The 26,962-nt window shown below is 38.9% G+C and overlaps 2 protein-coding genes and 1 long non-coding RNA gene across 10 annotated transcripts in view; all 3 read right to left on the bottom strand.

Moving 5' to 3' along the window:
- Positions 1-26,962, bottom strand: part of LOC147835440 (uncharacterized) — a 456,431-nt gene that overhangs the window by 294,199 nt on the left and 135,270 nt on the right. The window lies entirely within an intron of this gene.
- Positions 1-26,962, bottom strand: part of tanc1b (tetratricopeptide repeat, ankyrin repeat and coiled-coil containing 1b) — a 326,871-nt gene that overhangs the window by 157,319 nt on the left and 142,590 nt on the right. For 6 of the 8 annotated variants that reach the window (XR_015499911.1, XR_015499912.1, XR_015499913.1 and 3 more), the window contains exon 5: positions 3,617-3,723. Coding sequence is in view for 3 of the 8 variants with exons in the window: in XM_087268444.1 (XP_087124570.1) it covers positions 3,617-3,723 (107 nt within the window). In the remaining 5 variants the exon portion in view is untranslated. Of the gene's footprint in view, positions 1-3,483; positions 3,724-26,962 lie in introns of those variants that run through there. The other 2 variants (XM_087268448.1, XM_087268446.1) reach the window with 1 other exon arrangement.
- Positions 19,076-26,549, bottom strand: LOC147842458 (uncharacterized). Its single transcript, XM_087268597.1, has 2 exons — positions 23,383-26,549; positions 19,076-21,119 (listed from the first exon to the last, which is right to left on the bottom strand). Exon 1 carries the CDS (start codon positions 25,888-25,890, stop codon positions 24,814-24,816), a length of 1,077 nt encoding a protein of 358 aa, XP_087124723.1. The 5' UTR covers positions 25,891-26,549; the 3' UTR covers positions 19,076-21,119; positions 23,383-24,813.

A 26,962-nucleotide genomic window follows, 5' to 3' on the forward strand; every position in this document is an offset into this window, starting at 1 on the left:
TTTAATTACAGATTTTTTTTTTTACTACAAATGATGCATGTTAATCATACCCCACTGATATTTACATTATAATGTTTAAATTAAAAACTTCCTCAATGACATTATTTATAATAATAATTTATTTAGACATCTGTCTGTCAATCCATCCATCCCACACTGATATTTGAACATTATTATTTACATAATATTTTGGTTCTTTTTTTGTGAATCACTTTGGATTAAATCATTTGTTTTGAGATGAACTTCATGAATAAAAATTAGATTTGATTTGATTTTTGACAGTCAAATTGCTGTTATAAAAAATATTAGATTTACATATCTAGAGTGCATCCAGAAAGTATTCATAGCGCTTCACTTTTTGTTTTTATGTTACAGCCTTACTCCAAAATGAATTAAATTCATTTATTTCCTCAACATTCTACACACAATCCCCCATAATGACAACAGGAAAAAAAGATTAAAACTGTTGCAAATTTATTACAAATAAAAATGCTGAAAAATCACATGTACATCAGTATTCACAGCCTTTGCTCAATGCTTTGTTGATGCACCTTTGGCAGGATTACTACCTCAAGTCTTTTTGAATATGATGCCACAAGCTTGGCACACCTGTCTTTGGGAATTTTTGCCTATTCCTCTTTGCAGTACCTTTCAAGCTCTATCAGGTTGGATGGGAAGCGACGGTGTACAGGCATTTCAGATCTCTCCAGAGATGTTCAATAGATTTAGGTCTGGGCTCTGGCTGGGCCACTCAAGGACATTCACCGAGTTGTTGTGAAGCCACTTCATTGATATTTTGGCAGTGTGATTTGGGTCATTGCCCTGCTGGAAGATGAACCGTTGCCCCAGTCTGAGGTCAAGAGCTCTCTGAAGCATGTCTTCATTCAGGATGTCTCTGTTCATTGCTGCATTCATCTTTCCCTCTATCCTGACTAGTCTTTTGCTGAAAAACATCCCCACAGCATGATGCTGCCACCACCATGCTTCACTGTAGGGATGATATTAGCCTGGTGATGAGCGCTGCCTGCTTTTCTCCAAATGTAACGCCTGGTGTTCACTCCAAAGAGTTCAATTTTAGTCTCATCAGAGCAGAGAGTTTAGTTTCTGATGGTCTGAGAGTCCTTCAGATGCCTTTTGGAAAATTTTAGGCGGGGAGTGTCTTCCGTTTGGCCACTCTACCATACAGATGCCTGATTGGTGGATTGCTGCACAGATAGTTGTCCTTCTGTAAGGTTCTCCTCTCTCCACAGAACAACGCTGGAGCTCAGACAGAGTGACCATCAGGTTATTGATCCCCTTCCTGACTGAGGCCCTTCTCGCTTGATCACCTAGCTTAGATGGCCGGCCAGCTCTAGTCCTGGTGGTTACAAACATCTTCCATTACAGATTATTGGAACTTTCAGAGCAGCAGACATTTTTCTGTAACCTTTCCAGGCCTGTCTCAAAGGCCTACAGACAATTCCTTTGTCTTCATGCTTGGTTTGTGCTTTGACATGCACTGTCAACCCTGGGCTCTTATATAGACAGGTGTTTGCCTTTTCAAATCATGTCCAATCAGCTGAATTGACCACAGGTGAACTCCAATGAAGCTGCTGAAACATCTCAAGAATGATCAGTGGAAACAGAATGTGCCTGAGCTCAATTTAGAGCTTCACGGCAAAGGCTGTGAATACTGATGTACATGTGATTTTTCAGCTTATTTATTTTTAATCAATTTAATCAATTTCAAAAACTTTTTTTCCACATAGTCATTATGGGGGATTGTGTGTAGAATGTTGAGGAAATCAATGAATTTAATCCATTATGGAATAAGGCTGTAACATAAAAAATATGTGGAAAAAGTGAAGCGATATCAATACTTTCTGGATGCACTGTATGTGTACACACACACACACACACACACACACACACACACACACACACACACTTATATATAACAGTTCTTTCTGGTTCTCAGATCTGATTGGCCGATGAGCATGTGATATGCAATATCAGAACTCGTACAGCCTCTTCACTTTACTCCGGCCACATAGAAAGACAGCAGATCAATAACTCACTACATTTTGACAAATATTACAGCTGTTGAACAACAATGTAACTTTAAGACTTTTTTAGGCAATAATGCAGTTTTTAGATTGCAACTATAAAGTTTATTTATACTATATTATATAGTGTCTATTTTAAATATCTATAATTTTAGAGATTCAACGTGTCGGCAGCCATCAGTCTGTCAAACTGAGCAGAGCAAAGGCGGTCGACGCTCCGCCTCAAGATGGCAACAGAGACTGCATTATACATCTTTAAGGGAGAAAATCTCAGCATTTTAGAAAGTGAGCAAATCATTAAACAGGTAAGTGGCATTCTGAATCGAGCTCTTTCTTTTGTATGTACAGTAGTATTGCTGTATTTATACCATAGTAATCTGCTAGTGTTTGCTTTGCTTTGGATTTTTCGGGGTTAATTTTTGTGATCTCCCGATTGCAACAGAAATACTGGGATATCTCTGTAGACTGATGGCATTTCAGGCTGTTCAGCCTAATAATCTTAAACTGTGAGCAAAATCAGCTGTTTTGTCTTCACGTTAGACATTACGCTAGAGAATCATTCAAACACTAGCTCTACAGTGACATTTGTGAATTAGTAACGGTTTCTGCTGTTCTGACGTCACGATTATGCCATCTAACTGTTGTAAAAACGCAATATCACACTTGAGGCTGTGCGATGGGGCTGTATATCTTCACTGGTGGGAAACTAAGGCACTCGGCTTGTGGCCTCGAGCTAACGCATGCCTCCCACCAGTGTCGATATACAGTCACATCGCACTGCTACTCGTGTGATATTGCTCATATATAATAACAATAATAAAATAATCATAATTAAGCTACTTAATCAATAATAATTGTAAATAATCATTTTTGAGCTTCAAAAGCATTTTCATTATAAAAGAGGAACTTTTAGAGTGAATATTTCACATGTTCAATTATCTAGATAAGACACAACAACACACTGTGCCATTAACCATCCAGAATCAATCAGATTGTTTGTGTTTTTCTGGAGGACCCCAAACCAGTAGCGGTCCCCGTGATGCATCACCACAGCTCTGAGTCAGTCAAGGTCACAAAAGCAGATCAAAAGTTCCTCTAAAACAAACTTCCAAAAGCATCCTGATGAAACAGATTAAAGAGAGAATCCCGCCGGACCAGATCCTCATGCAAAAGCGCACCGGATCATTAAGCGCTCGCATTGTTGCTTCCCTCCACACGAGACTCCCAGAGCGATGATTTATTAAACAAAAGCCTCTGGCACATGAAGGACATCCAGACGCTCGACTCAGCCTAATTATCCCATCATCTACAGACCAAACGAACAACGGACAGAACAAAACTATTCCTAGAGCAGACCTGGAGTTTAACACGCTCCTCTGACTCAAGTTTCCGTCAGTGTGTGCAATGCAGCGGCTCCGAGTAAACGCCAGTGACTTACTGTGGTTGCGCACACACACACTCCTGCTCGCAAACGCTCTTCATCGCACCGCGCACTGACAGACGGCACACACACGCGGCTTTAATCCCTGCGCTTTTCTGCATCTCGCTCCGGCTGCAGCTGTGGTAAATACCTTTTTGTCATTCTTGCCGTCCATAGGTATGTGTGTGGAGCCCGGGATGCCTTCGCCCAGCAAGAAGCCCAAGCGTGTCATCAACTCCTGAGTGGAGGAGGAGGAGCCTGAGAGGGAGAGAGTTAGAGAGAGAGAGAGAGAGAGAGAGAGAGAGAGAGAGAGAAAGACACTGGTGAATGAGAGCGACAGATTTCAGCACATCTACACAGACACCAGACACATAACAGCGGCTGCACAACAGTCATTCAGAGACTGAACAGATGAGGAGTGTGTGATGATCCAGATTCAGAAAAATTATTAAGAGAAATGAAAACCATTGACAAAACCTGATGCTGGTCTTCATCAAAACCACAAAAAAACTAAACAGTTCTGGTCTTCATGGAAAGCATTGAGAAAAAAATAAAAACCATTGAGAAAACATGAACTACTCTGTTCTTCATGAAGACCACTGAGAAATGTGAAAACCATCATGGGAAAAAACAACAACTGTTGTTGGGATTTATGAAAACCACTGAGAAAACACAAACTGTTCCGGTCTTCCCAAAACCACTGATAAAAACCAAACTGTTGCCGGTCTACATAAAACCACTGAAAAAAAAAACACTGAGAAAACCCAAACTGTTCTGGTCTTCATGAAAACCATTGAGAAAACCCAAACTGTTCTGGTCTTCATGAAAACCATTGAGAAAACCCAAACTGTTGCTGGTCTTCATGAAAATCATTGAAAACCCTAAACTGTTCTGGTCTCCATGAAAACCATTGAGAAAACCCAAACTGTTGCTGGTCTTTAAACCGATTATGACATTCATGATGAAAGTGAAACATGAAAATGAAAGAAAAGCCTCAATTGGCGGCGTTACATTCAGATCTGAGCAGGTTGCATCAGATTTCTTTTAGCACCGAGGTTAATAACCAATCACAAGAGTTAATGTAAGAGATGCATTTTGAAGCTTCATTTTAAGTTTTTACATTTTATACATGCATATACAGTGTAAGACAGAATTACTAGCACTCCTGAATTATTAGCCTCCGTTTATTTTTTCCCCAATTTCTGTTTAGCGGAGAGCAGATTTCTTCAACACATTTCTAACCATAATAGTTTTAATAACTGATCTATAATAACTGATTTATTTTATCTTTGCCATGATGACAGTAAATAATATTTGACTGGATATTTTTCAAGACACTTCTATACAGCTTAAAGTGACATTTAAAGGCTTAACTAGCTTAATTAGTTTAACTAGGCAGGTTAGGGTAATTAGGCAAGTTGTTGCATAAAAAAAATTAAAAACTGCTTTTATTCTAGCCGAAATAAAACAAATAAGACTTTCTACAGAAGAAAAAATATTATCAGACATACTGTGAAAATGTCCTTGATTTGTTAAACATCATTTGGGAATTTTTTTTTTTTTTAATAATTGTATTTTATTGGATTTTTCAAGAACAACCACAAAGACACACATACATATATATACACATACACAAACACACACAACACTAGGCACTGTCTCGGACAAATCCCATACAATGAGTCAATGAACAAATAACAATGACATCACAGTTTAGCAAGTGACAACAGAAAATATTTGGGAAATATTTAAAAAAGAAAAAATAAATATTTAAAGGGGGGGTAATAATTCTGACTTTAACTGTACATATATACAGTGTAAGTCAGAATTTTTAGCCCTCCTGTTAAATGTTATGCTTAGTTCTAATTTCTAATAACTGATTTCTTTCATCTTTGTCATGACGACAGCACATAATATTTGACTAGATATTGTTCGAGATACTGTACTAGTATTCACAGGTTTCATATACATTTTTACTACTAAAATTCCATGACTTTTCCATGATTTTTTCAAGACTTTCAAGTAAATTTTCATGAGCTAATGCTTCATGCAATGTCTACATATGCGTGGTAAAAGAAAAAAAAAACAATGCATGTTCAAATTAATTACAGCATACCGTAAAACATGCAGCAATTCATTTAGTTTTAATTTATATTTATATCTATGTACAGTGCACAATTAACGTGAGAGTATCTGATTGGCCAAGGACAGAAGAGAAGTGAATAACCTATATTTAAGTGTACAAATATTTGTTTTATCTGACTTTTCCAAAACTTTGAGGTTTTTTCTGTTTTTCCAAAACTTTTCCAGGGCTAGAAAATGGCATGTCAAAATTCAATGACTTTTCAAGGTTTTCCATGACCGTATGAACCCTGTGTTAGGCTTAAAGTGAAATTTAAAGGCTTAAGGTTAACAAGGTTAATAAGGCAGGTTAGGGTAATTAGGCAAGTTATTGTATAACAGTGGTTTGTTCTGCAGACTATCAGAAATAAATGTTGCTTAAGGGGGCTAATAATATTGACCTTAAAATAGGTTTTAAAAAATTAAAAACGGCTTTTATTCTAGCCGAAATAAAACAAATAAGGCTTTCTCCAGAGGAAAAAAAATTATCAGACATACTGTGAAAATTTCCTGAATCTGTTAAACATCATTGGGGAAACTTTTGAAAAAGAAAACATATTGCACAGGAGGGCGAATATTTTTTTTTTAAAAATTGGCCATAGTGTGTGTGTGTGTGTGTGTGTGTGTGTATGTGTGTGTGTGTGTGTGTGTGTGTGTGTGTGTTTCCCTGTACTGGAAGGGCATCTGCTGTGTAAAACATATGCTGGAATAGTTGGTGGTTCATTCCAATGTGGCGACCCCTGATAAAATAAAGGGACTGAGCTTAACGAAAATGAATGAATGAATTAAATTATACAATTTCCTTCATACTTTCTAATGTGTCCAGTTAAATTCTAATAATTAAATTATTATTAATAAAAACAATTGTTACACATCTAGTTCATGAATTACAGAAGATATGGGCTCAAAAATCTCAGTGTGACAGTATATTTGTATTTGAGAAATTTTATTATTAATTGTTAATTATTTACTTTCGTCAATCTTTGGCAGGATTATTATTTTATTTGGTGTTTGACGTAATCTCAACTGAAACATAAAGAGAGGGCGGGACATATGGTAGCCCCTCCCCTTTATTAAAAACAGCCAATAGAGTTGTTTTATACTTTACTAGTTGATCCCTTTGGACGTGACAAACCGTAAGCTATTGATACAAGGCAAGGCAAGCCTATTTAAATATATTTGTATTTCATACATAACGCTGATTTAAAGTGCCTTACTGTCACACAACCAGCGATCGCTTTCCAGAGATCGCTGGTTCTCACACGAACTCAAAACTACATTTCCACATTTCCCAGGACTACATTTTCATACATGCACTGCTCCCAAACACGCACACCTGTTCATTCATCTATCCTGATTGCAATCACCAGCTGAACCTTGTCACAGACTGATATCACTCCATTCATAAGCCACTCTTTCACCCTTCCAGTTTGCCGAGTCTTGTTTGCATCTTTGTGACATTACAACGCGTTTCCCTGTTTTGTTTTCTCCGTGTTAGACCTTAGCCTTGTCACCCTTGTTCTCTAGTTTAGCCGCCTGCCTTTCGACCTTTAGCCGGTTTATCGTTTATGATTCTGGACTGTCTATATATACCCGTTTGCACCTGATGACCACTGCTTGCCTGACATTGAATAAACCTGCATATTGGATCTTACCACTCCCCCCGATCGTTACACTTACATAAACAAGGAATAAAAGAGACAAGAAAATAAAAACAAAGAATTAAAAATTATTAAAAACCGAATAAAATGTGTTAAAACGGGTTGTAGAGAAATGAAAAAGAAAAGTGAAACATAATAGTGTGATCTGTGGTACGCAGCACAGTGCTCATTCAGTAAAGGCACAGATAAACAGATGTGTTTTCAGTCTTGATTTGAACATGCCTAATGTTGGAGCACATCTGATCATTTCTGGAAGCTGATTCCAGCAGTAGGGGGCGCTGTTAGTAGCTGAAGGCCGATTCACCCTGCTTTGACTGAACTCTTAAGAGTTTCTAGTTTAGTTGATCCTAATGATCTGAGTGATCTGTTGGGTTAGTATTCAGTGAGCATATCTGTAATGTATTGAGGTCGTAGGCCATGAGTGATTTATAGACAAGTAATAATACTATAAAATCTATTCTGAATGTAACTGGGAGCCAGTGTAGAGACCTGAGGACAGGTGTGATGTGCTCTCATTTCCTGGTTCTGGTCAGAATCCTATCCGCAGAGTTCTGGATGAGCTGCAACTGTCTGACTGTCTTTTTGGAAAGGCCAGTGGGCAGTCCATTACAGTAATCCATTCTGCTGCTGATAAAAGCATGAACAAGTCCTCACTGGAATGTTTTTGAGACGATGGTACGCTGCCATTGATATTTATTTCAGGTTTATATCTTCTAAACGCAAATTTTGGGTCACAATAACTTATGGATATCCTTAAACCTAACATAGCAACTAACATGCTGTGAAATATGGGCAGATTTATTCGATGTTTGACGTAATCTAAACTGAAACTGAGTGCGGGACAGAGTAGCTCCTCCCCTTTTTTAATAAACAGCCAATGACGTTGTTTTGATCACAGCTTTGCCAGTAAGAGTGGTTAAAATCAAGTGCATCAAACAAATAGCGAAGGAGAAGAAATGGGCGGGGCATGTCAGAGAATAGAGAGTATTTGATTGGTCAGAAGATTTGATGAGAAACTGAAGTATGAGGTGTCGTGAATAAAAAAGTATCCATTTAGTCGGAAGTGACAAACTGCAAGCTTTGGATGCTTATATCAGGATTATATCGGGCTTATAGATATCGGGCTAACATACTGATACTAACATTTAAAAGACTTGATTGTAATTCCAGGGAGTCTTCAAAATAGTTACGTTTCCTCATGAGATGGCGCTGTATTATCTTGACATTTCAAAAATAAAGCACGGGCCAAAAGTCTCTCTCTGTGGTGTCTGGATGTCTGCTTTCATTCATGCTTGAGCGCTGCGGGGGGCTCATTTACATGCTCCCCCAAAACCCCACACAGCTCAGCGCCGGAGGACATCTCAGCAGAGGCTCTTCTTACAGAGGAAAAGCCAACAAATGCACAAAACATCTGTTCCCGCCAATGCCAGCGTTACAGCAACAAGATGTTAACAGGTGCCCTTTTCACTGCCCGCGGCCCACAAGCAACATATCCCAGCAGACCACCATGTTCAGAATGAATAATTAACGTGGAGTTCTTGGGCTTTTCTTCAGCTTGTTAGCGCTGAGATGCGTATTCTGACATTTAGAGCTGATGCTAGGCTAAGTGGAGGCTGAGAAATGTGTTTTTTCTGACTATACACAGCTCGATAGGTAAGTTTGCATTGTTTTCTAAATGTTTCAGCCAAAAGAGACGTAAAGTACACAAAAAAAACTAGTCCAAATAACAACAGGATGCCTTTACTAAGTGATTACATTTAAATACATGTTAATGATATTTTCAAATAATTTAAATAACAATATTTCAAAATAAGAGACGTCCATGAAAAAGGCATGATGTGAATAAATGGGTGCTTTGAACTGATTTACTGATTGTCCATTAGGGCTGCTCGATTATGGGAAAAATCATAATCACGATTATTAATTATTCAAAACGATTATAAGTTGAAGTCAAAATTTTTCATCATCCTGTGAATTTATTTTTATATATAAATATTTCCCAAAGTATGTTTAACAGAGGTTTTTTTTAACAGTATTTCCTATAATATTTTTTTCTTCTGGAGAAAGCCTTATTTGTTTTATTTCAGCTTGAATGAAAGCAGGTTTGAATATTTTGAAACCTATTTTAATAGCTCAATATTATTAGTCCCTTTAAGCAATATATATGTTTGATTGACTGCATAAGAAACTGTTATACAATGATGTGCCTGATTACCCTAATTAAGCCTTTGAATGTCACTTTTAGCTGAATACTAGTATCTTGAAAAATATATAGTAAAATATAATGTGCTGTCATCATAGCAAAGATAAAAGTAATCAGTTATTAGAAATGAGTTATGAAATCTGTTATGTTTAAACTGTGCTTTAAGCTTCTTCCCTGTATTTTTGATTTTATTAATGATTAATAATAAAAACAGTCGGCAGCAGCAGGAATACCGCACGCTCACTTTAAGAATAGTGCGGCTCTGATATGGTTTCTCTTTCTCGTGTCTTTTGATTCTCAACTTGTTAGTTTATTACACAAATGAGGGTTAATATGAATAATCACTAAACACCGCGCTCTGACACAAATGTGCATGTATTTGACCATTAAAGCACTCACATTAAAATCGCGTTAGATGTGCATGTGCTCTGCTGTCCGAGGCTAAGCACGGCGTGCACACACACAACAGCACGTGCTCTTTTGCGCTTTTAAAAACATGAATGATGAGCATCCCATGCTGCAAAAGTTACATTACAGCACATGCTTTTAGCCATTTTCACGTGGAACTAAGCTTTGCAGAGGCAAAGAGTTTTTACATGTGTACAACTGGAAAGGGGGCGGTACTTGATGGAATAATCGTTTATCTCGATTAATGGCTTTTCATAATCGTTAAAAGACAAAATCGAAATCGGATTTTTGATTAATTGCACAGCCCTATAGTCCATTCATGCATTGTTGATATTACCTATTTACATTTAAAATAAGTGAAACAATTGAAACAAATGGATTCAAAGGATCACTGTAATGTTAATTTAGTCCAAACAATCATTTTTTCCACACTGTTTTTCACTAAACTAATAAAAGGAAGATCCACATTTAAACTATTTATTTTTGTGTGGTTTATTTATAAAATAATTTCGAGAGGATCACATGCTTCTGATCAACACGGCTGGCTCCTCATTAGCTCCGAAAATCTGCCCTATTAGATGATTACGGAAGGATTATAAATAACCAGAGTTTTTCACTCCAATTACCTTCGTTTTGATGCTCCCCCCACCCCTTCCATCCCTACTTCCTCCCCCTTTTTCGATAGGGCGACACGATGACCCAGTGGCTAGCACTGTTGCCTCACAGCAAGAACACCGCTGGTCCAACCTTCTATCGGGCCGGTTGGTGTTTCTCTGTGGAGTTTACATGTTCTCCCCATGTTCACGTGGGTTTCCCCCGGGTTCCTCCCACCCTCCAAAAACATAAACCATAGCCAATCGACTAAACCAAATTATCACCTAAGACAACCTTAGTTTACAGTTCTCGCACGGCGACAAGCAGGGGAGTTCTCGAGACCTACCAAAGCTCGAACTCCCCTCTCACCCTTCTAACGGGAGGGAGCCCCGGGCTCGAGGATATTTTGAGCTCAGGGCTCTCTCCCGGGACAACATGCCAATTATCCATTTATTGATTATCAGCTAAGTGTGAACTCTTGAAACAGCCATTTCTAGCACATTTTAGCAGATTTTCAGCCTATTTATTGGTTATCAGCTTCATAAACCTTCAAACAAATGAAAACATGGGAGAAGGACAATCTATCAGAAAGGCTGCAATACAGAGGACTGAAGCAGCGAACAGAAACCTATTCCATGACGGAATGCAGAAAATGTTCGTGACATCACGACTGGACAATCTTTTTCTGTCTGTCTTTCTATATTGGCTAAGTTGATTAGCGCTGTTTTAGTTTAGTTGAATTTCCATGCATGTGACACGAATCTGCCCTGCAGAGATTCCACTGCGCTGATGCCGAGAAGGATAGAGAAGAGCTGAATGTGGCCCGAAAAACATTCAGTTTACACATCAAACTGGACCACCGAAACCAAAGTTCTGCCTGTATATTTGATGAATAAGTTAAAAAGCACACCTATAATGCCACTACTTCTTTACTAAAAAGAAATAGGTCTATGAACGACAGCTTATTACAACACGTGTAATGTAATGTGTACTTATATATGGTCATACACACAAAGCGCTTTGCAATCATGAGGGGGTCTCTCCACTCAGTTTGCAGTATTCACTTGGATGACTGCTCGATCGTGCAGATTCACACTCTATAACATCAGAAAGATCCGACCCTTCTTATCTGAACATGCAGCTCAACTCCTTGTTCAAGCTCTTGTTCTCTCCAAACTGGATTACTGTAACTCTCTACTAGCTGGGCTTCCAGCTAACTCTATCAAACCTCTTCAACTGCTCCAGAATGCAGCAGCACGAGTTGTCTTCAATGAACCTAAACGAGCACATGTCACTCCGCTGCTACTCCGTTTGCACTGGCTGCCAGTTGCTGCTCGCATCAAATTCAAAGCTCTGATGTTTGCCTACAAAGTGACTTCTGGCTTTGCTCCTTCTTATCTGCTCTCGCTTCTGCAGATCTATGTGCCCTCCAGAAACTTGCGTTCTGTGAATGAACGTCGCCTCGTGGTTCCATCCCAAAGGGGAAAGAAATCACTTTCGCGAACGCTCACACTCAATCTGCTCTAACTGCATCAGAACAGCAGAGTCACTCGCTACTTTCAAGAAACGACTAAAAACTCAACTATTTAGTCTCCACTACACTTCCTAATCTGTAATTGCCTCTCTGAATATCACACTAACTGTACAAAAAAAAAAAAAAAAAAAATACTAATACTTCCCTTCTTAGACTTTACAGACCTGAAACTTGCTTATAGCACTTATTCATTGTTGCTCTTGGTTGTGTAAATTGCTTCCTTGTCCTCATTTGTAAGTCGCTTTGGATAAAAGCGTCTGCTAAATGACTAAATGTAAATGTAAATGTAAATGGATGATGCGGCGTCAGCCACAGGACAACAGCGCTCACCACACACAAGCTATTGGTGGAGTGCAGAGACAGTGATAGAGCCAATTTGGTGGATAGGGATGATTGGGAGGCCATGATGGGTCATTTTCCTGGCTTTTTTTCTGCGCTTCACTCTCGCGTTTGTTCTTCTCTTTCTGAATGTGTCATTCTCGCATTTGTCAGCTTCTCACAGGATCGGGTTTCCAAAGCTTGTCAATAATCAAGCGCACGTTATTATCATCAGCTCAATAAGTTTGTTATTTCAGATAAAGACGCGCGGCGAGCGCAAGCAAGAAAGCGAAACCGCTCGCGCGTCAGACTGCCTCGTAAAAAAAAAAAAAAAAAAACTACGAGGCACAGGGTAAATCTGCTCTACTCCATGGCTGTGTGGCTGTTTATCAAGACAACGACAAGGTTTGGCTCGTTATTATATAAATATATAATTCCGCTGTAATCTCTCGCTGTGTATTTCAAACATGGCGGGTCCCTTGTTTACATTCTGGCTTGTTGTGTAATTGAATGACGTATCTCTGCAAACCAATAGCGTTCAGCTGCGTGTCTACCTCCACCTTTTGGTACCCTTTCTCGTGTTTGGGACCCTTTTGAAAGGGTGCCGAAAAAGTGGTAGGTACGGTTTGGTTTGGTACGTCTTTTGACAGTGGACCGAACCGTACCATTCAGTGGAAATGGGCCATATAAGAAGTGCCATGAAAGTTTTAATGACCACAGAAAGTCAGGACCTTAATTAAGGTCTCATCTGAAATATGGTGCTATTGACCTTATTCTAAAATGCGGAAGTGCGCCTGTTTTCGCGATTGTCTTAGAACTTCCGTTTCAGTCGCCTATGGGAGAAATAACAAGGAATAATAAACGGCAAAAAACGGTCAAACTACTTGCTCTACAAACAAATGTTTGCATGACTATACAGACCAAGTAGAATAATATAACAAGAAAATATCAGTTTGCAACATCAAACAGCGAAACGAGCAGTTTTTAATGTCTAAAAATGAATGGAAGTGAATGAGACCGGAAGTCTCGTGCCAAAAAGATTCAAATGGCAGCACCCACTCGTCTGCGGAGAATAAGGTCAATATTATAGTATAGTATAGTATAGTATAGTGTAGTGTAGTGTAGTGTCCCCTTAACTTTACACAAGTCGCAGGTTGAGCGCCCCTTGCTGTTCTCACTAACACGACTTCCAACAGCAACCTAGTTTTCCCATTTGGTCTTCCATTCGGGTACTGACCAGGCTCAGCCCTGCTTAGCTTCAGTGTGTAATTGGTCTTGGGCTGCAGGGGGATATGGCTGAGGCGATATTATTAAATACATAATAAAATATTCAAGTTATAAAGAATTACATCATTTTATTAAATTTTTTTTTTTAACCACAATACGTTCAGTTCTTATATGTAAAAAGGCCTAAATACACACAAGGTCATTCAAATAATTTGGTCACCCTCAACTACTGATAGCAGCAAATCTGAAGAAGTGGCTCATATGAAAGGCAACGGCCTCAAGATTACACGTATTTTACCACAATAAAATATGATCATGCCTTGATTTTGAATGATTTCATTAGGACAGTAAGGTCTGACTTTGCTTAGACTAAAGTCTTGTCACTGAACAGAAATAATGTCCAGTATAGAATATAAAGTCCTGCTGCAGTGGAGACAGAATGAATATTGTGTCTGACTCCATCATGAGCTTGGAGGACTGCATCCATACATCTCTGACATGACTCAAATCACTGATTAATAAAGTCATCTGGAATGGCAAAGAAAGTTTTCCTGCAGGACTCCCAGAGTTCATCAAGACTCTTTGGATTCATCTTCAATGCCTCCTCCTTCATCTTACCCCAGATATGCTCATGTTCATGTCTGGTGACTGGGCTGGCCAATCCTGGAGCACCTTGACCTTCTTTGCTTTCAGGAGCTTTTGATGTGAAGTATGAGGAGCGCTATCCTGCTGGAGAATTGTCCCTCTCCTGTGGTTTGTAGTGTAATGGGCAGCACAAATGTCTTGATACCTCAGGCGGTTGATGTTGTCATCCACTCTGCAGATCTCTCACACGCCCCCATACTGAATGCAACCCCAAACCATGATTTCTTCTTCACCAAACTTGACTGATTTCTGTAGGATTCTTGGGTCCATGCTGGTTCCAGTAGGTCTTCTGCAGTATTTGTGATGAATAGGATGCAGTTCAACAGATGATTCATCAGTAAAATCTACCTTCTGCCACTTTAACAAATGATCAAGTTATTATTTGTTGCTCTTACAACTGGGATTGACTTTGTCAGTGGATATCAGTCATCAGCTTCCAAAAGTGAAAAGCAATCAGTCATCTGCATCACCCTAACATTTTACAACATTCTAATTCATGTAAATAATAATGCTAATAATATTTGAATCACGCTAACAACATTCTTATTCATGTGCTAGCAACATATGCATTCATGCTAACCATGCTAATCTGACAAATCTGAGAGGACTGTCTGCTCTGCACTGCATCTATAGGTCTGATGTGGATATATTAGGGCTGTGTTTGCCTGTGGGCCGCTAAACGGTGATGTCATTGCCATGTCACATTCCCCAAGGCCACGGCTGGTACCTGCGCACGCGTTCTCATTTCTCCACCACACAATATGCTATATTTAGCCCCGTCCCGATGTGCTCCAGGGGCCTGCGGTAGATAAAACATATTTGGTTTCATGTGCTCAGTTTTATGAGGTGCTCTGTATTATTAATGCTGAGCAATAGTGCCGTTTTATGAAGGTGTTTGTGTATTAATGTGTCTGTCGGATGAAGGCTGGAGTTTTACAGCGGATCCCCAGGAGCAAACCGAGAGCATTAAAGGAAGAGTTCTCCTAAAACTGAAATCATTTATGCACCGTAATGTTATTTCAAGCCCGACTGAGTTTTATAAAAAGTACTATTATGACGGGTCTGGTTTTTGTGGCTATTTTGTAGCTTGACTACATGCTCAATAACTTTAATTCTACAGTATGTCTACGCCTTGATTGGCTACCAACAGAGAGTAGATTTGAACACATTCAAATCAAAATGGTACATACACTTATTGATAATAAAGCAGCGTCTCATTTAAAGGTGCAGTAGGTGATCTTCCACAATGCTAACAGCTTAGCGTAAATCTCTGAATCACAGTCCCTCCCCTGCCGTCTAGAGCCACGCCTCCTGAAACACGTGCACAGCACAAGAACCCTCTCTCATGTGTTAAAAGCGACTAGTGCTTGTGCGGTGACATGCAAGCCTAACTGACATGCGATTTCAGAGTGAATATTAGAGTTGCATGGTAAACAATATAGGGAGACTAGGTGGAATAGCGGTATTTACTTGTGTTTTGTTGTTAAACTAATTAAAATCTACATTATCGATGCTGTAAAAGGTTCCTTATGAAACTAAAAATAGTCTTATCAATCTTTCATCAGAAGATTTTAGTGGCTGAACAACACTTCTGTGCAGATAACTCATTTGTAACCACAACATCTAACGTTACATCAGCTTTGCATGAAGCTAAAACAGTTTTAAAACAGAATATTACTAAGAGAAATCCTTCAAACATGGAGTCATCCTTTCTCCAGCGTGCAAAACTAACTCCAATATTGTTTCGGGTTTTTAAAAGTTTTGATTGAGCAGGTTTTTACCGATTGCATGCGTGCTTTTGTAACGATTGTTGACCTCTGCGTAGTGTTGTACCGCAATCGTCACCAACTTAAAGTAATGAAACCCCCCAAAAGTGATTCTCAGTGTTTCTTTTATTCTGAGAAACAAATCAAATTACATAACATCACATGTAACAGCAATATACTGCAGGCAAAACTGAAACAATCAAAAGATGTAAAATAAACAACACTGTCACTTTATGCCGAGTTCAGACTGCATGATTTTCAAAGTAGTCGTGTTACAGATGTTTTCACACTGCATGACTATCTGGGCTAGCGTTTCATCGCTGCTTTGTTTACACTGCAAGATGGATCGGCGACAGAGACATTCACATTGCATGACTTTAATATAGAAAGAATCGCCGACAACTTCGTACAAACTACGTCTCACAGCCAAAAACACGTCGTATATCTTTTGTTATTAACTACATAATGAGAAAGAAGCCTTTAATGGGGTAGAACATGTACATGTTTGCTCACCTGGGTTTAAAGGGAATTAGCCATTTCTCCTTAACGTTGATAATAAACTAATTTCTTTCTGTATGAAACGTCAAACAGACACGGGTGCTCCTGAGTCCTGTCAAACCTCCACTAGTTTTTCCTCCATTTCGTGGGCCCAAATAAACCAAAAAAGAGCGCTTTTAACTTCTTCCCCAGCCTCCCGCTGGCCTGCAGCAGGTATACACACACACACACACACACCAGTGAATGCTGCTCTCTCATTGGCTGTAGGCGATCGCTGATGTTATCTTCAGTCAAAACTCAATTCACACGGCATGATTTGAATTGCCGACAGCTCCAGATATTCAGCACGCCAAACATCTCACAGGCATCGGCGACTCATCGGCGATTCTCTCAGATCGTGTCTTTGATCGTTTATACTGTGTGATTGTCACTCACGTGCACGAGCAGCGGTTTGCCTGTGATTTCAGGCATTTGTCGGCGATTTCTCAAAACCTGTCAGCGAGCCAAAATCGGGGCTAAAATCACGTAGTCTGAACTAGGCATTAAGTGTGGTCTTGCGTCATTCCCTAATACAATGCTATGATATCAACAAGCGGTTTTTACTATGAGAAACACAAAACTCAATAATGTTGCATTTCTTAATACATATTCGCTGTTTAAATCTATCAGAAGCATTATACATTTGTTGACAACTTAATCACTCTTTTATATCCAAAAATAATCATGTTATACACTTTAATCATTATATTTTCACTCCAGTGTTCGGACACGCTTACCAGTAGCAGCATCAGCCATCGTCTGCTGAACTACAGTAGCTGCGCCAGGACATCTTAAAGAAAAACGCCTGCATTTTCTTAACTACTAGGGGGCACCAAAGCATCAATCATGCATACTCTTAATTTCATGTCATTCATCACAATGAATCTCTATTACCACTGTTACACTCTCTCTCGTGAACGCGTGGTGGTCGGCGGAGCTGCGTATAAAACGGCAGCGCAGTTGTTCAAATCTGCATTTGCTGACACACAGATTGGGCTAATTAACTGAATTATGGGAGATGTCGGTCCGATTCTATATAATTGGATGAACATTTTTTAGTTTTATACTATATATATAAATATAGCTGCAAGCAGCAATTAAGGGGTCAAGCACTTTTGGCCAAAATGTGGCACTGCTTCAGAAGTTTGAGTACTTTCAGGGCATGGGGTTGAAGATGCATACCATGTTTTGTAATGATTTGTGAATGTGTTGGTAAAATATAGCATTTTTAGCCAAAAATCGAAATGGGCGACGCCCAAAGGGCTGACCTGTGAAAATCAGACATCATTCGACTCGCTGTGCTCTGCCGGATGTAATGAGACCAGTTTTACAAGTTTCGGACGAAAGGTTGAGACGTTATAAGCCAAAAAGCAAGTTTTTGTATCTCCTGACCACTAAGGGGCAGTGCGCCGAAACTCTGCATATAACCTCAGACCCTAGTTGTCAAAACACACCAAGATTGGTGTGAATCGGTGAATACAGAGATATCGTCTCAAGTCCATTTTCGCAAGTCCTACATTAAATTTATTCGCAAGTTAAACGAAAACGGTTGGTCAAATCAACTTGAATTCCATAACTTTTGGTTGGCATGGTCTGTAGATCATGTGATTCAATTTTGGTGAAAATTGGAGAAACGGCCTAGGACGAGTTCGGTCAAATAGGTTTTTCAAAAAATTTAAAATAGCGCGAAAAAATTCAAGACGGAAAATAACGTCATAGGGTGCGTTTGAATCGGACTGAGATAGAAAAAAGAATTTTGATTGTAGCCCATTCGGTTCAAAAGATATCATGATAAACACGTGAGAGTTTGGTCAAGTGGTGGCGCTAGAGAGTTTGATTTTGAGACTTCATATTTGGGCTGATTAATGTTAATACTGTCCTCTATCATTGTGCCAAATTATACAACTTTCCCGCATACGCCTATATGGGCTGCCATTCATATCTGGCGGAAAAAACGAAAAAAGAAGAAGAAAAAGGAAGAATAATAATAATAATAGGAACGCCTACGCACCTACGGTGTTTGGCCCCTAAATACATTTAGATCTTTTACTTTAATCATGACTATTAGACTGTGAAGAGACTTTTAACCAGCACAACAACAAATGTTTCTGAAGACAATCACCTACTGCACCTTTAATGTACTTTTATCAAGGATAAACAAGCAATGTTGTATTAATCTAGGCAAAGTCATATAGATGTTACATTATGCCATTTTGAAACAATGCATGATCTAGGGTTGGGCGATGTCGACCAATTTGGCATCGTGCGATGTGTAATGTAAAACATGGCGATGGACGATGACACCGTCATCATGTGAAAACTGGGGTGGAGGGGTGGGGGGTTGTCTGAAGAGCGAGGAGGGATCCGAGGGTGAGAAGGGTGCGCGACTTATTTGAGGTCCCGGAGGGAAACGCGCGATTTCTGAGAGATTATCACTCGTTTGTGGGTATTATGAGTCCCACAAATGCATAGAAACTCCCGGAACTTCCGGGAGACTTGGAATGTCTGAATATCACGTTTAATTACTATAGTAATGAACTCTCCGATATGCACTGCTCTCTGCCTGGAGCTCATGACTTTTTTTTTTTTTTTTATTAAAGAATGCAAATATACAACCACAATCAGGAGATCGATAACAGAGACATACGAAGGAGAAAAATACAAATTACATTAGCTGCAGAAAGAAAAGAGAAAGATTAACAAAACAAACGAAGGGGTAAGTAAATAACAATTGTATAAAAGTGTATGAAATTAAATTAAGAGCATTAGGAAAGCTCCTAGTCTACCTCAAATCAGAGTCAGTAGACAACAGTTCTTCATATAGAAACAGGAATCTGACACATTTTTTGTTTTTACATATACGGAAAGATTTGAGCAGTGAGTCAACTTCAATCAGAAAATGTCGAAAAGTAGGAACTGAAGCCATGCATTTTTGCTTATGTATAAAAAATTTTCCAGACAAGATAAAAAAGTTGAAGATAAATTCTTTAGATTTATGTGAAGACTCTAAGCAATAATAAATCATTTCTTTTAAACTAAAAGATTGTGCAAAGGTAGGAGGGGAGTTTAAATAATGATAGAGGTCAGACCAAAATATCTGAACAAATTCACACGTACAAAAAAAATGTATTAAAGTTTCATCATCCCTACCACAAAATGTACAACTACTCGGAATATCAACATATTGAGGAGAGCATGACAGCATGTGTCTGTGTGTGAGTGTGTGTGTGTGGTCATGTGATGTGCGTTTTCAGCGGACGAAGGGCTGTTCAGAAATGCTAGGTAAAACGGTGTGGATGTGGATCATTTTAGATCTAAAATGCCATTTTAATACTAAGACGTATTAGTGTAAATACAGCCTGAGTGTGTATTTTTCGCTAGTGGGTTTGCGACGGGGGCAGGGCGATGGATCGCGATGCAGGCTCAGCATCGTGTTGTCTATTGGCCATCGGCGATGGTATCGTCTATCGAGTATCAGCCCAACCCCAGTACGATCATAGGTCTTTTAAACATTCTGGAGTATTTTTTGAAATAAGCTGCATATGGTTATTAAAAGCAGGAATGTGTAGTGTAGGAACGTCCAGGTGTGTTTTTTACATGGCTGTTCAGAGTGAAGATGGCTCATGGGTTTGAGTTGTTTAGATTATGGTGCAGTAATGTGTAGTCTCAGTCTCAGAAAACACCTCAGACCACCCGCAATCCCATCACAGACGCCCTGCACACTAAACTACAGCATTCCTAAAAAACACACAAAATGCAGTGAGATATGGTGTGTATGCAGGATGAAGCTAAGCTGTGATCACCTTTTGTTCCCTATATTGTGATGTACATCTGAGGAAAACGGCTTCTTGGATGAGAAAAAAGAATGTGGCAGAGGACTTTTGATATTTGGGAGTTTGCAGTCTGTTGTCCCATATTTGAACCGAGAAACACAAGCAATAGTAACATTAGCAGCCCTGCACAATGTGCTTGTAGATGTGTTAAACGTGACACCATTTCTATACAAGAGCATTTAACTCAGTATACTGAAATAATACATATTTTTTGTTTAATTTTGTCGTAAATTTTGGATTGTATATATAATACACTCACTGGCCACTTTATTAGGTACACTTGTCCAACTGCAGGTTAATGCAAATTTCTAATCAGCCAATTACATGGCAGCAACTCAATGCATTTAGGCGTGTAGACGTGGTCAAGACGATCTGCTGCAGATCAAACCGAGCATCCGAATGGGGAAGAAAGGGGATTTAAGTGACTTTGAACATGGCATGGTTGTTGGTGTCAGACAGGCTAGTCTGAGTATTTCAGAAACTGCTGATCTACTGGTATTTTCATGCACAACTATCTCTAGGGTTTACAAAGAATGGTCCGAAAAAGAGAAAATATCCAGTGAGCGGCAGTTCTGTGGGCGCAAATGCCTTATTGATGCCAGAGGTCAGAGGAGATGACCAGACTGGTTCCAGCTGACAGAAAGGCTACCATCATTGGCATCATGGATGTGCAGCCGACAATTCTGCAGCAACTGTGTGATGCTATCATGTCAATATGGAGCAATATCTCTGAGGAACATTTCCAGTACCTTGTTGAATCTATGCCACAAAGGATTAAGGCAGTTTTGAAGGTGAAGTAAGGTGTACCTAATAAAGTGGCCGGTGAGTGTATATTTAACACTATACTAAAATTATTAGCATTATTAGTTTATTAGTAGTATAATAATTGTAATACTAATATAATAATTATAACTAATAATTATTTCAAAATCAAGTTCCACATGATTTTTATGTTGACTTCATTTCTCCTATTAAAATAACTAGATTTGTTTTGTCCGCTTAAACTTGACACCTAATCTACTTTAATCAAATATTAGTGCATTCGCTTGATTTGTGTTTTTTACTCCAGTCAATGTAAGCTATTCTGAACGCTAAATGGATATTAAATTAATCCTTCATTTAATATTTTTTTATATTTTTGCAGGATTGATATATCTTTTTAACTAAGCCCATAAAAAAGTCAACTTAGATTTTTTATTCTGGTGAACTATTTTTTATAATTGCTGTTTTTACAGATGTCTTCTTGTCGAGTGTTCAAGATCACAGCCCTGCTAACACAACCTTAAATTAACTTCTCCATTCACCGGCATATTTGGCCAAAACAAAATTAGCAGAAATGATTTAATTGAAATAGCAACATTCTCAGATTTGTTAATGCACTATGTGAGATAATAATGGATGGCAGGATCATGAATTAATAACTACACGACACGCAGGTGAATGTTCAGAATAGATACAGTGCATTTTCTATGCCATTGTACACATAAATACAGTACCAAACTCTTTGAATAAGTAGTGATCATCTTAACTTTAAGGGAATTACATGTCATATGCAAAATAAAAAAATTGAATAATATTAGTGGGAGATGCATTGGCTCAACATCATGCACTGATGACATAATCTGAGAAAAACTGATTTTAAAGTCATGAATGGCAATGGTTTCAGGCAATTGGCAGACAATAAATCACTGCTTTGAATCTGCTTTGAAAGTCAATAAGTTTATTTATGTTGCTATAGTAACTATAAACTATTATATTGTATGGTATAATAACATCAGACGTTATTTTTGGGTCAGGACTTACTAATTTAACTATTAAACTTCTTCAAAGGAACACAGCACTTTTTTTGGGGGGGGGGGGGGGGGGTGGTAGGCTCATTTTACAAAACTTTTTATTATGAGATGCTAATGGTCTAATCCGATTCAATGATTTATGCTAAGCTAAGCTAAAAGTGTTCCCATCAAACCAGGAGATCGGCTAAATGGATTCGCAAATGGTTAAAAAAAAGAGAATTTTCAAACAGTTCTAAAACACACTGTAAAAATATCAGTAAATTTGCAGTTTTCATACTTTGAGATTTATGTTTTATTTTACATTTTTTCTGATTTATTTGTGTTTTGAACTGCATTATGGGACTTAGATCTCTTCTCCAACAACTTCTAACCTTAAAAAGTTAGACTTTTATTGACATTTTTAATAGTTTAAAGTGAGTTATTGTCTGGGTTGGTGTTGTGTATTACACAACAAAGACCTTAAAATAAACTGCCAGTACATTTTCTCTTATTTTACAGACTTACACTCACCGGCCACTTTATTAGGTACACCTGCCTAACTGCTTGTTAACGCAAATTTCCAATCAGCCGATTATATTGCAGCAACTCAATGCATTTAGGCATGTAAACATGGTCAAGACCATGCAGTTCAAACCGAGCATCAGAAAGGTAAGAAAGAGGATTTAAGTGGCTTTGAATGTGGGTGGCATGGCTGTTGGTGCCAGACGGGCTGGTCTGAGTATTTCAGAAACTGCTGATCTACTGGGATTTTCATGCACAAGCAGAATTTGGCATTAACAACATGAAAGCATGGACCCATCCTGCCTTGTATCAACTGTTCAGGCTGGTGGTGGTGGTGTAATGGTGTGGGGAGATTTTCTTGACACCCTTTGGGCTCATTAGTACCAATTGAGCATTGTGTCAACAACACAGCCTACCTGAGTATTGTTGCTGACCATGTCCATCCCTTTATGAACACAGTGTCCCCATCTTCTGATGTCTACTTCCAGCAGGATAACGCGCCATGTCATAAAGCGTGAATCATCTCAGACTGGTGTCTTGAACATGACAATGAGTTCACTGTACTCAAATGGCCTACACAGTCAGCAGATCTCAATCCAACAGAACATTTGAGACGTAATGAAACTGGAGACTCACATCACTGCCTTATACTATCATGTCAATATGGAGCAAAATCTCAGAGGAATATTTCCAGTACCCTGTTGAATCTATGCCACGAAGGATTAAGGCAGTTCTGAAGGCAAAGGAGGATCCAACCCGGTACTAGTAAAGTGTACCTAATAAAGTGGCCAGAGAGCGAATTTCTCTAGATATTATTTATTATACATTATATTATTTCAAACTACTAAAATATCAATCATATTTACTTTGTTAAACTGTAGAGTTGAATTTTCAGCATCACAGGTTGACAGAGCAGAGATCAACATCCCATAATGCAATTCACAATCATAAATAAACAGAGAACACTTGTGAATCACAAAATACAGAAACTGTTCATTACCAGATATTTTTCCAGTGCACCGAGCGCTTCAAAACCACCAAACGTCTGTAGCTCTTACCAAAATCTGACATCATCTAGAGCCTGGTGTCAGATATTTAAAGAAAATGAGCACGGTGTTCCTGCGGGATCGCAGTTTCAATGATAATGTTATTTTAAAGCATCCCATAAAGCCTCAGGGGTCAAAGCTGGAGATCTCCAGAGGCAATCGCGACTCTGTAAACAGCATTTATGTCCTTCACTGGGTTTTTCTGATGGTGTACCTTCTCAAAGTGAATTCTCCACTCAGATGCGTTTAGATGTGAGAGCGGACCACACAAGAGACACTTTTACTGAGATCAAATTCATTTTCCACAAGGGTAAGAGCCAATCAAAGAGAGACGAACTTTCAGAGCAGGACAAGAACACAAGCCAAGGTCAAGACAACCTGTGTGTGTGTGAGAGTGTGTGTGTGTGTGTGTGTGTGTGTGTGTGTGTGTGTGTGTGTGTGTGTGAGATCAAACGCACATAACCTCATATGAAAAACTGATTAGCGTTCACAAACATAAACAAGAGGAGCGGATGCTACGCCGATATTATACTTAGAAAAGAAAACAGGAAACAGAAGAGACAGAAAAGCAGAGAGAAAGAATGTAGATGAAAAAACATGGAGACTGATGGAAATAACAAATGTAGAGAGACAAACCGACAGAAAAAATGATGACAGACAGGATGCAGACACACGAAACAGAAAGAGAGACAGACTGAATGACAGACTGAATAGGACAAATGAAGACACACAGACGAAAAGACAAATAAAAAGATAAACAGACAGGAAAACAGACAGATGGACGGACAAAGAGAGAGATGAAAAGATAGACGAGTATGAAAAGTGAGACAGAAAAGACAGAAAACCAGATAAAAGAAAAGAAAGACACACAGGCAGACAGAGAACAGAAAGATACAGAAGAAAATATCAACGGACAGGGAGACAGACAGAGTGATGGACAGGTGGACGGACAGAGACAGACAGATGAAAAGACAGACAGATAGACAGACAGACAGACAGAGAGACAGACAGAATGACAGAGAGACAGAATGAAAGACAGACAGACAGACAGACAGACAGACAGAATGACAGACAGAATGACAGAGAGACATAATTAAAGACAGAATGACAGACAGACAGACAGACAGACAGAATGACAGACAGAATGACAGAGAGACATAATTAAAGACAGAATGACAGACAGACAGACAGAATGATAGACAGACAGAATGAAAGACAGACAGAATGAAAGACAGACAGAATGACAGACAGACAGACAGACAGACAGACAGACAGACAGAATGAAAGACAGAATGACAGACAGACAGACAGAATGGCAGACAGACAGACAGAATGGCAGACAGACAGACAGACAGACAAACAGAATGACAGAATGACAGATAGACAGAATGAAAGACAGAATGACAGACAGACAGACAGACAGACAGAATGGCAGACAGACAGACAGACAGAATGGCAGACAGACAGACAGACAGACAGAATGGCAGACAGACAGACAGACGGACAGAATGGCAGACAGACAGAATGATAGACAAACAGACAGACAGACAGACAGACAGAATGGCAGACAGACAGACAGACAGAATGGCAGACAGACAGACAGACAGACAGAATGGCAGACAGACAGAATGAAAGAGACAGACAGACAGAATGAAAGACAGAATGACAGACAGACAGACAGACAGAATGGCAGACAGACAGAATGAAAGACAGAATGACAGACAGACAGACAGAATGGCAGACAGACAGAATGAGAGACAGACAGACAGACAGAATGAAAGACAGAATGACAGACAGACAGACAGAATGACAGACAGACAAAATGAAAGACAGAATGACACACTGACAGACAGAATGACAGACAGACAGACAGACAGAATGAAAGACAGAATGACAGACAGAATGACAGACAGACAGAATGGCAGACAGACAGACTGACAGACAGAATGACACACTGACAGACAGAATGACAGACAGACAGACAGACAGACTGACAGACAGAATGACAGACTGACAGACAGAATGGCAGACTGACAGACAGACAGAATGGCAGACAGAAAGACAGACAGACAGAATGACAGACTGACAGACAGACAGACAAACAAAATGAAAGACAGAATGACAGACAGACAGACAGACAGACAGACAGACAGAGGCAGGGACGAAGAGATGGACAGAGACAGACAGACAGTAGATTAAAAAAAAATAGAGACCAGCAGAAACAGACATTTGTGGCATTGAAACAAACACTTTATCTATTTTCGTTGTTTAGATATAACGAAGATATTTTGGGAGTTGGGACGTCATTCTCCACCCCAGGTAGTCTAAATCACACAAAACTGGTGTCATTTGTTTGTGCTGGACTTGTGCTGGTTTGTGCCGTTAAAATAAACACTGTATCTATTTTTATTGTTTTTATTGTTTGATATTGTCTTATCAAAATATTTCAGAAGTCGTGACGTCACTCTCCACCCCATTATTTCCTCTAAATCGCACAAAACTGGTGTCATTCGTTTGTGCTTGATTTGTGCTGGTTTGTGCCATTGAAATGAACATCAGATATTTATAAATATAATTTTTTTTGTTGTTGTTTTTAATTTTCTGTTTTTCTTTATTTTTTATTTTGTTTTGTTTTAGTTTAGTTTTTTATTTTAGTTTTTTTTTTTTTTTTTTTTTTTTTTTTTTTTTTTTTTTAGTTTTTTTATTTTTGTTTTAGGTAAATTTTTTATTTATGTTTATTTTTGTTTTGTAAATAGATAGTGACATTCTGTGCGTCTACATTTCCAGGTGTATTACTGACATTAACCAACAGTTTGATATCAAAGCATCTTTAAATTAATTTACTAAATCAAGAATCTGCAACAAGAAACAAAATATGTCAATCTAGTCGCCTGTAATACCACAAAAAAAAATAAAAAGAAAAGCTGCAGAGAAAAGCCAATCCGAAGTGTTTGACTGGCTCTCAGCATCAGTTTTCAGTGTGATCTGCACTCTTCAGCTGACGAGGAAACAAGTGTGTGTTAATAAATAAACACCTACTACACACTTTGATTCCGAAAGCTGAAAGTCTGGCAGCAGGACAGCATAATTATGAAGTACACACACACTGCGGCTAATTATACATTATTAACGCTATTAGCGGAGCACGTTGACTAATTCCACATGGCACGATTTGCTTTCCTCCCTGAGTTTTGCTGGATGAGGCGTGAGAGCAGGTATTTACAGATTCGGGAATGTTTTGGGAATGCCGAGAGCTGTTTCTTGTGTCCTGCTGTTAGGAAATGCAGACGTATCCGTTTATACAGTCGCA

This window comes from Danio rerio, chromosome 9, assembly GCF_052040795.2.
Source record: "Danio rerio strain M-AB ecotype USA chromosome 9, GRCz13ab, whole genome shotgun sequence".
Taxonomy (NCBI): domain Eukaryota; kingdom Metazoa; phylum Chordata; class Actinopteri; order Cypriniformes; family Danionidae; genus Danio; species Danio rerio.

What these genes read in the sequence shown, in the direction of transcription:
- LOC147842458 (XM_087268597.1), bottom strand. Translation starts at nt 25,890, where the DNA reads ATGCCACAAATGTCTGTTTCTGCTGGTCTCTATTTTTTTTTAATCTAC.